The sequence below is a fragment of the Rhincodon typus genome, chromosome 8, assembly GCF_021869965.1.
Source record: "Rhincodon typus isolate 14 chromosome 8, sRhiTyp1.1, whole genome shotgun sequence".
NCBI classification, from domain to species: domain Eukaryota; kingdom Metazoa; phylum Chordata; class Chondrichthyes; order Orectolobiformes; family Rhincodontidae; genus Rhincodon; species Rhincodon typus.
The window spans coordinates 7,993,086-8,004,173 of NC_063339.1; the positions used below are offsets into that span (position 1 = coordinate 7,993,086).

Consider the following 11,088-nt stretch of genomic DNA (forward strand, 5'->3'; position numbering starts at 1 on the left):
CACCAAGATCCTGGGACAGGCTAGGCAGAGACAAGCTCGAGAATTCCTGGAAGCATGGCACTCCACGAAGCAGGCTATTAATAAACACATTGAACTCAACCCCATATACATTCCACTACGGAGGAAACCCGGAAGTGAGGCAATCCATCGCAACGGACCCCGGAGTTTAAAAACCAGGCGGGAAAACACACCGACGCTTCATCAGAGGCTGCACTGAGGATGTTACCCAGCATGGTAACGAAACGTCTGCGGAACAACAAACCAGCTCGGCGAGCCAACCAACCTCAACACCCACAACCCGAGCTACAGATCTACTCCAAAACCTTAGACACCTTGTTATCTCAGCATCCTGGTAAACCTCTTCTGCACCATCTCCAAAGCCTCCACATCCTTCCTGTAATATGGCGACCAGAATTGAACACAACACTCTAAGTGTGGCCTAACCAAAGTCTTATAAAACTGCAACATGACATCCTGACTCTTGTACTCAATTCCCTGACCAATAAAGGCAAGTATGCCATATGCCTTCTTTACCACCCTATCTACTTGTGTGGCCACTTTCAGGGAGCTATGGATTTGTACTCCAAGATCCCTCTGTACATCAATGCTGTTCAGAGTCCTACCATTAACTGTATACTTTTCCTTAACATTTGATCTCCCAAAGTGCAGCACCTCACACTTACCTGAATTAAACTCTACCTGCCATTTCTCTGCCCATGTCTGCAACTGATCTATATCCTGCTGTATCCTTTGACAGCCCTCCACACTATCCACAACTCCACCGATCTTTATATCATCTGCAAACTCACTAACCCACCTATGTACATTTTCATCTAAGTCATTTATATATATCACAAACACCAGAGGTCCCAGTACGGATCTCTGCGGAACATTAGTCAGGGACCTCCAGCCTGAAAAACACCCTTCCACCACTACCCTCTGTCTTCTATGGGCAAGCCAATTCTGGATCCACGTGGTTACATCATCATGGATTCCATGCATCTTGGTTGGTAAGACATGATCTGCCCAGCACAAAGCCATGCTGACTGTCCCTAATTACCCCATAAAATACTCAATTTTGTACTGTATGTTCCTATTTATAAAGCCCAGGATCCTGTACCATTTATTATTCATTTCATCTCAACCTACCCTGCTACCTTTGATCCCCATCCCCAGGTCCTCCTTTCTCTTTGACCTGCACCTGCTTTAAAGCAGGGGCCTTTATTTTCCATTGCCTCTCCTCCTTCTTCCCATTAAACTTCACACTTCTCTGGTTCGACTTATCTGCCCGTTCCATCAAATGTCTATATCCTCTTAAAGTTCAGCACTATCTTCCACACAGTTCGCAATGCTTTCAAATTTTGAGTCAGCTGCAAATTCTGAAGTTGTGCCTCTGTGTCCCAAAATCTAATTATTAATATATATCAAACAAAGTATTGTTCCAAATACTGAAAACTGTCTGAATTCTCCACTATTTACCATCCTCCTATCAGAACAGCAAATGTTCACTGCTACTTTCCATTTCCTGTCACTCAGACAACTCCACATCCAGATAACAAGGTGTAGAGCTGGATGAACACAGCAGGCCAAGCAGCATCAGAGGAGCAGGAAGGCTGACGTTTCGGGCCTAGACCCTTCATCAGAAATGGGGGAGGGGAAGGGGGTTCTGAAATAAATAGGGAGAGGGGGAGGCGGATCGAAGATGGATGGAGGAGAAGATAGGTGGAGAGGAGACAGGCAGGTCAAAAAGGCAGGGATGGAGCCAGTAAAGGTGAGTGTAGGTGGGGAGGTAGGGAGGAGATAGGTCAGTCCAGGGAGGACGGACAAGTCAAGGGGGCCGGATGAGGTTAGTAGGTAGGAGATGGGGGTGGGGCTTGAGGTGGGAGGAGGGGATAGGTGGGAGGAAGGACAGGTTAGGGAGGCGGGGACGAGCTGGGCTGGTTTTGGGATGCAGTAGCGGGAGGGGAGATTTTGAAGCTTGTGAAATCCACATTGATACCATTGGGCTGCAGGGTTCCCAAGCGGAATATGAGTTACTGTTCCTGCAACCTTCGGGTGGCATCGTTGTGGCACTGCAGGAGGCCCAGGATGGACATGTCGTCTGCGGAATGGGAGGGGGAGTTGAAATGGTTCGCGACTGGGAGGTGCAGTTGTTTAGTGCGAACCAGTTGTTATCTCAGATTCTCCAGCATCTGCAGTTCCTACTATCTCTCCACATCCAGATTGTTTTCAATGGTCTTCAACTTTACTGATAAGCCTTTGTGTGGCACTGCCTCATATTCCTTTAGGGAGTCCATATACACCACATCAACTGCCTTCTCCTCATCTAGCCTCTCTGCCATTACCCCATCAAAAAAACACAAAGCAAGTTAGTTCACCATAATTTACCTTTAACTAAGGCTGACTTTTCTTAATGAATCCATATGTGTTGAAATGAATGTTAATTTTATTCAAAATGATCGCTTCTGAAAGCTTTCTCATCACCAAGGTCAAGATAACAGGCTTATAGTTGTGGGCTTTTTAACCAAAGGTGTTAATTTACAGTTTCTCACCCCTGCATTTAAAGAGGATTGGAAGATTAAAGCCAACGGCTCCACAGTTACCAACGTTATTTCCCCAGTATCGTTGAGTGTATCTCATCCTTTCCTAGTGACTTAACAACGTTAAGTTCAGCCAGACTATCTGGGGACTCCTCTTCATCCATTTCTAGCCCTTCTCTTTCTATGGCCATACTCGTCCGAAAACATGTGATTTTAGATGCTAAGCAGACACAGGCCTCGTTAGTACTTAGATGGGAGACTGCCTGGGAATATCAGGTGCAGTAGGCTTGTGAGGTAGATATAGGGGAGACATCAGAGGTAGGTTCTTTACTCAGAGACTGGTTGGAGCGTGGAATGCATTGCTGGAGAGGGTAGTGGAGTCGGCCTCATTAGGGGCATTTAAGCAGCTATTAGATAGGCAAATGGATGATAGTATAAGGTAGGGGTGGAGGTTAGATAGACCTTAGAATTAGGGTAAAAGTTTGGCACAACATCAGGGGCCGAAGGGCCTGTACTGTTCTATCTTCTATGTTCTATGTTCTCCTCTTTCACAGTGACTTTGGCAATACCTTCTTCCTCGACAAAGACATCTGCAACGTATTCATTTAGTATCTCATATAAACTGCATGCCTCCATCCATAAATCATCCTTTTTTACTCCTAATCAATTCCACTTCTCCTTTTCCTGTTTATATGACACTCGAAGACTTTTGCATTCCCTTTCATTTTAACTGCCAGTCTCTTCTCATACCCTCTCTTTGCTTCTATTTTTCATTTCATTTCCTCTCTGAAATTTCGATAATCAGCCAGATTCTTGACTGTGTTATCCACCTCAACACATGTTTCTTTTGCTTTATTTTATTTTTATGATTTTCTGTCATCCTGGGAGATCTAGTTTTATTTTCCTACCTTTCCTCCTCTTGGATATGTATCTCAACTATCCCTAAACTATTTCTTCTCTGAAAGCTGCCCGATGGTGCCAATCTTTGATTCCAATTTATTCGGGCCAGAATGTTCTTACCCCTTTAAAAGTGGATACCCCCAACTAATTATTTTTGCTGTAGATCAGTCCATACCTCTGTCCATATCTAAACTAAACCTTATGGAGAAGTGTCAGTGTTTCTCTCTCCACAGGAGCTGCTAAACCTGCTGAGTTTCTCCTGCAATTTCTGTTTTTGTTTTGGATCTCCAGAATCTACATTTCTTCGTTTTGTAATAAATATATTGTACCCAGCACGTTATTTTTGAGCAAGCTACTGGCACCAAAAGATCATTACCATCTTCCCACATGGGAACCCTCACCTCTGTGTGTCCACATTTATGAACTGAATCCGGACATAATTTCATTCCCTCTTACACTGACCCTATCTACTGTCATACTATACTTTGACGCTATCTGACTCTCCCAATTCTCTGTGCATCTTGTATCTCCTTGCTAATATTTCCCACAATCTGCCAAATTAGTTTAAACACTTTCTAATTCCACTGGCAAATGATCAAAAGGGATATTCATAAGAACATAAACAATAAAGAATGTAAAACCATAAGATCTAGGAGCAGGTGTTTGTCCTTGAGCCTGCTCTGCCATTTGTTAGGATCATGGCTGATCTCATCTCAGCCTCAACTCCATTTTCCTGCCCATTCTCCATAACCCTTCAACCCGTTACTCGTTAAAAATCTATCTCCTCCTTAAATGTACTCAATGTCCCAGCATCCACTGCACTCTGGGATAGTGAATTCCACAGATTCAAGACCCTTTGAGAGAGGTAATTTCTCCTCGTCTCTGTTTTAAATCTGCTACCCCTTACACTAAATCTACGACCTTTTGTTCTATTGCCCCATATGAGGAAACATCTTCCCTGTGTCTACTTTGTGAATCCCCTTTAGCATCTCATACACCTCATTTAGATCTCCTCTCATTCTTCTAAACTCCAGAAAGTAAACTACTCAGTCTCTCTTCATAAGACAAACCCCCCATCTCTGGAATCAATCTGGCAAAGCTTCTATGAACTGTCTCCAATGCAACTACATCCCTCCTCAAGTAAGGAGAATAAAATTGTTCGCAATATTCCTTGGGTATCAGCCTCTTTTCAGTTTCTATCTGTGATACTCACGAGCAGGGACAGTGTTTATTATGAGCAGTACTAGGGGCATGAAGTCTAAAAAAACAGGAACCCCTACAAATCCTTCACCATGTTCCGGAGTTTGATCAATTTCAAAGGGCACTGTAGTGATTGTAATGCGGTCAGTCAGGTGGGCCTCATAGAATATGAGTTCCCTGATTGGGACTGTTAACCTGGTCCAATCAGGGAGCCCTGGCTGACGGATATAAACAGGAGTGTCAGAGGTTCTGTTCACTCTGAGAGCTGGCTCTGAGGGAGCTGGATCAGTGTCAAGGGCTCTCCACATGTAAATAAAGGGTGACTTGGTGACAGGATACCAGCCTCTGAGGGGTTATTTCAGATACAATTGTGTCTTTAGAGAAGATTGCTTGGGCTGTGGGTGGCATTGTGTTATTCTGTGATGGTCCAGCACCCATGGTGAGGATGAAGGTGATATACCTGCCTGCTTCCTGCCTTATTTAAGAATAAACTTACCTTTTAGTCAATCACAATGTCCACGCTATTACATCTCTCCCCAGGTTTCAGTGCAGGAGTTAGAGTACTGAGGCTTTGATCTGACAGTGTGGGATTTATGCTATCACCCAAACTTACAATGAAGCCTCAGATAATTCTCCACTGATGTTGCAGAATGATATCTAACCCACACAATCCATACAACTTGAGCAAAACGATCACCCCACCAGCCCAGCCCCCACTCCCTACCATCACCATGGGCATTTGTAAGCAAATGCTGGTGTAGATGCAAAATCACTGGTCTAGTAACCCACAAGCTTCTGGTTCACGTCCTAGGGATTTAGGTTCAAATCCCACCATGGTAGATGGTGAAGGTTAAATGCATCAAAAATTTGGAGTTAACATCTAGCCTGATGGGACCATGTTACTTCTTGTTAAATGGTAATTTGTTCATTAATGCCCTTTAGGGAAAGAAATCAGCTGTTCTTACCTGGTCTGACCAACAGAGATGTGGATCTTAACTGCCCTCTGGGTAATAAAGGCAGTTATGCCTGTGAATAAACTTTAAAAAAATGAATCACTACAATCTGGCAGAACTGTAAATCATGATCTGTCTTATTAGTGAGGAATCGATATTTGCGAACCTTCTATCCCCAGGCTATGTCTCCCCTCCCCTCCAGTGCAGCACCTCCTACTGGCTGATAGTAAAAGTGACCCTTCAACCACAGCGACGCTTTACTTACAGAGTTAGTGACTCATTGGACAACCCATCGAAGGCATTTGCAGGGATGGTAGAAATGAAGGGATTGTCAGCAATTTCTCTGTAAAACAGAAGAATGTGCACGGTGCTCACATAAAGCTGCCCAGAGCGATTCTAAAATAAGCATACGATTGGATGGAGTTCCATATGATGGAAGGTGAGAGTCTGGAGTGAGCTGATCATTCACACTGTGTTTCAGAAAGACTCAGAGGCTTCACAAACTCAGTGGTGAAAACATTACATACAATCACATAGAAAGAGCAGAAACAGACCATTCAGCTCACCGATCAAAACCAGAGCTTATGTTCTACATGTGCCTTCCCCTCCTCCTCTTCATCACTTCCTATTAGCATATCCATCTATTGATTCACCCCCATGTGCATATTTAGCTTTTCTGTGAATATATTTATATAGGCGTTTGGCAGTACAGAACTGCAATATTGCTAAAGAAAAGTTGTATTTTTATCAAAGCTTTTGATCTTGCACCAATTCATAGACACCAAATTAAAGGGAAACCTGTGATTATACAGTATGAGGGAAGAGTGCTGATTGGTTGGCAGGTGGATGCTGATGGGTAGAGGTATTGGATGAAGTGTACGCCAGTTAATGATGACTGACAATTAAATGCCAATTTTTATTTAAATTTGAAACCAAGCAGGTTGACTGATTGGTCGAGGCGTTGGTATGCGAAATGAATAAGTGAATGGCCATTTCCTATTTTGACTTGAAAGAGGCGCAGTGTGTTTACATGCTCTTTCTGTCTGCACCAAAGGGGGCTCTTTATGTTAACCTCTGTAGCTTCCAGTTCACACAAGTGTGCCACGTTGACATATATCTATGTCAGTCACCTCAACAACTCCACATGCAACTGAACCCCAAATTCATACCACTCTCTGTCTAAAAGAAGTTGTTCCTGAAATGTTGATTTAATGGTGAAACGGAAGAAGTCAAACTTCATAGTCACCAAAGTGGATTGGAGTCTGGGCTTTGGGTATTGATGATTACAGGATAATTCAGGGTGAAATGAGAGTGGAATCAGAGATTAGCACCAGTACAGAGGGAAGCCCACTGAGTTTGTAACAATAGGGAGAAACTATTCTTTACAATCCAAATAAAGGGGCCATTACATGAACAATTGGAGTTCGGCTGTTCAGAGGAGATTTCAGGGAGTACTTTTGAACATAATTGAGCATATGAATTCGGAACTCCTTCTCCAGAGAGATTCTGAAGTCCACTGAAATTTCAAAACTGAGATGAAGGTATTTTTGTTGGGTAGATACTTGAAGGGATATGAAACCAAGGAGAGTAAGTATGAGGCAGGAGATGATTCTGTCTCATCATTCCACCAATTGGATTTACAGCATGATACAGTTTGGTGGACAGGTTTTCATCATTCTGAATAACTGGTAGCAAACTCCTCCCCATTATTAATGTCAATGCTGTGACACTTCAAGGAGAGCCTCAGAGTGCTTTAAAAGTGTTCGTTCTTGTCCTCCCCAGCAACATTGGCCGTTTCAGAGTTGGGAAAGTAGAAGGGATCGTTTGCAGGTGTCCAGGCACAGTGCCCAGTTCATTGTAATTGATTTTTCAGGATGTGAATGTGCCGGTGTTAGACTGGGATGGACAAAGTCAGAAATCACACGACACCAGGTTATAGTCCAACAGGTTTATTTGAAATCACAAGCTTTCAGAGAGCTGCTCGTTGGGGAAGTCAGATTTTTCAGGAGGTTTTGCCTAAACATGTGTGTGAGGTGGCTGCATGAAGGACTATTGTGTTTGTTCAACAGTGCTCTAACTGAACTTGGGGCAGAGGTGTTGCTGGGGGAATATCTTGAGCATTATGCACCACTGATACACACTCCAAGTCCCTGCAGTATTGGAGTGAGGCATTGACGATTGTTCTGTAGGCTTGTGGAGGTCTTGTTTGCCAAACCCTCATTGCTTTAGCCTGGCACAGCTAATCTTCTCAATGGCGACCTTCTTGTAAGAGATGACAGCCAAGGAATGGAAGGTGCCCAACATATTCCAGAAAATCAGCTTCAAAATGTACAGGAGGTGACCACGTGTGAGTGATACACAGTCTCGTATTGATAACATTCCAGCTCAGGCCAAGCCTCTTGTGAGCAGAATTGAAAAGATTGAGGGTGGCTGGAAAATCAAATGCAGGGTGAAACGTAGATAGAAACATAGAGATGAGGAGAAGCTGTCGGCCATTCAGCCCTTCCAGCCTGCTCCACCATGGCTGATCATCCAACTCAGACCCCTGTTCCTGCTTTCTCCCCATATCATTTTATCTCTGCAGCTCTAACTTCTTCTTAATGATTTGGCCTCAACCGTTTTCTCTGTTGGGGCTCACCACTCTCTGGGTGAAGAAATTTCTCCTCATCTCAGTGCTAAATGGCCTATCCCACATCCTTAGACTGTGGACCCTGCTTCTAGACTCCCCAGTCAATTTGAAAATCCTTCCTGCATTTATTCTGTCTGGTACTGTTAGAATCTTATAGATTTCTATGAGATCCTCCCTGAGTCTTCTAAACTCCAATGAATATACTCCTAATCAATCCAGTCTCTCTTCATACATCTGTCAAATCGGTCTGGTAAACCTTTGGTACATTCCCTTCATAGCCATAAATCCTTCTTGGAGTATAGGAGTTGGGACATCATGTTGAGGTTGTACAGGATGTTGGTAAGACCTCTTCTGGAGTACTATGTGCAGTTCTGGTTGGTCTGTTATAGAAAGGATATTATTAAACTGAAGAGGGTTCAGAAAAGATTTAGCAGGATGTTGCTGGGAATGGAGGGTTTGAGTTATAAAAATAGGCTGGATGGGTTGGGACTTTTTTTCACTGGAGAGTAGGAGGTTGAGTGGTGACCTTATAGAGGATTATAAAATTATGAGGGGTATAGACGAGGTGAATAGCAAAGGTCTTTTGCTTAAGGTGGGGATTTCAAAACCAGGGAGCATGTTTTTAAGATGAGAGGAGAAAGATTCAAAAAGGACATGAGGGACAACTTTTTTACACAGAGAGTGGCTCGCGTGGAATGAACTTCCAGAGGAAGTGGTGGATGCAGATACAGTTACAATGTTTAAAAGACATTTGGATACGGACATGAATTGGAAAGGTTTAGAAGGATATGGGCCAAATGCAAGCAGGTGGGACTAGTTTAGTTTGGGAACGTGCTTGGCGTGGACTGGTTGGACCTAAGAGTCTGTTTACATGTTGCATGACTCTATGACTCTATAAGGAGACCAAAATTACACACAATCCTCCAGGGGTGGTCTCTCCAAGGCCCTGTACAACCGCAGCAAAACATCCCTGCTCCTGTACATGAATCCGCTCACTATGAAGGCCAACATTATATTTGTCTTGTTCACCACCTGCTGCCCCTGCAATGCTTACTTTCAGCAACTGGTGTACAAGGACACCCAGGTCTCATTGCACCTCTTCCTCTCCTCATCTAACACCATTCCAGTAAAAATCCACCTTCCTGGTTTGCTGGATAACCTCACATTTATCCCCAATATACTTCATTTGCTGTGCATTTACCCAATCGCTCAACATGGCCAAATCACTCTGAAGCATCTTACTGAATGGGCAATGGCATGGCGGTCATCAATTTGCTGGTCAACTGCTGGTCAGATGGTGGCAGGGCTAGTCACTCCATTCGGAGTTCCACTCTGCTTGCCAGTTCCCTTTCCTCTGCCTTTCCCTTGTTCTTCATTGTCTCTCTTCTCTCTCCTCTCTGCAGTAATACTACCCGCTCAGCCCCACTACCCTTTTAACTACCCACCTAAGGAGCTGGGTCGCGACCGGGAACCTCGTGGCAGGAGCTGAATGCGCGGGCCGTGTCCTGCTGCGATGGCAGATCGAGTGTGGGCCGGAGCGACTTTGGCAGCGAGAGCAGGACGGTGAGGCAGTGACAGTGAGAGCGGGGACAGTGAGGCAGTGACGGTGAGAGCGGGGCCAGTGAGGCAGTGACAGTGAGAGCAGGGCCGGTGAGGCAGTGACGGTGAGAGCGGGGACGGTGAGGCAGTGACGGTGAGAGCGGGGCCAGTGAGGCAGTGACGGTGAGAGCGGGGACGGTGAGGCAGTGACGGTGAGAGCGGGGCCGGTGAGGCAGTGACGGTGAGAGCAGGGACGGTGAGGCAGTGACGGTGAGAGTGGGGACGGTGAGGCAGTGACGCGGGGACAGTGAGGCAGTGACGGTGAGAACAGGGACAGTGAGGCAGTGACGGTGAGAGTGGGGCCAGTGAGGCAGTGACGGTGAGAGCGGGGCCGGTCAGGCAGTGACGGTGAGAGTGGGGCCGGTGAGGCAGAGATGGTGAGAGTGGGGCTGGTGAGGCAGTGATGGTGAGAGTGGGGCTGGTGAGGCAGTGACGGTGAGAGTGGGGCCGGTGAGGCAGTGACGGTGAGAGCGGGGATGGTGGGGCAGTGACGGTGAGAGCAGGGCCGGTGAGGCAGTGATGGTGAGAGTGGGGCTGGTGAGGCAGTGATGGTGAGAGTGGGGCTGGTGAGGCAGTGACGATGAGAGTGGTGCCAGTGAGCCAGTGGCAGTGAGAGTGGGACGGTGAGGCAGTGACGGTGAGCGCAAGGCCGGTGAGGCAGTTACGGTGAGAGCGGGGCCAGTGAGACAGTGACGGCGAGAGTGGGACAGTGAGGCAGTGACGGTGAGAGCGGGGCCGTTGAGACAGTGATGGTGAGCACAAGGCCGGTAAGGCAGTGACGGTGAGAGCGGGGATGGTGAGGCAGTCATGGTGAGAGGGGGACGGTGAGGCAGTGACGGTGAGAACGGGGCCGGTGAGGCAGTGATGGTGAGAGGGGGACGGTGAGGCAGTGATGGTGAGAGGGGGACGGTGAGGCAGTGACGGTGAGAATGGGGCCGGTGAGGCAGTGATGGTGAGAGGGGGACGGTGAGGCAGTCATGGTGAGAGGGGGAAGGTGAGGCAGTGACGGTGAGAACGGGGCCGGTGAGGCAGTGACGGTGAGAGGGGGACGGTGAGGCAGTGATGGTGAGAGGGGGATGGTGAGGCAGTCATGGTGAGAGGGGGACGGTGAGGCAGTGACGGTGAGAATGGGGCCAGTGAGGCAGTGATGGTGAGAGGGGGACGGTGAGGCACTGGCGGTGAGAGCAGGGCCGGTGAGGCAGTTGCGGTGAGAGCGGGATGGTGAGGCAGTGATGGTGGTGAGAGTGGGGCCGTTGAGGCAGCGATG

At 46.6% G+C, this 11,088-nt stretch overlaps 1 protein-coding gene across 1 annotated transcript in view; it reads right to left on the reverse strand.

Annotated features, from left to right (window-relative positions):
• Positions 1 to 11,088, reverse strand: part of tshr (thyroid stimulating hormone receptor) — a 74,083-nt gene that overhangs the window by 15,320 nt on the left and 47,675 nt on the right. Inside the window, exon 6 of the mRNA XM_048600024.1 lies at positions 5,859 to 5,936. Within this exon, the coding sequence (XP_048455981.1) occupies positions 5,859 to 5,936 (78 nt within the window). The remainder of the gene's footprint in view (positions 1 to 5,858; positions 5,937 to 11,088) is intronic.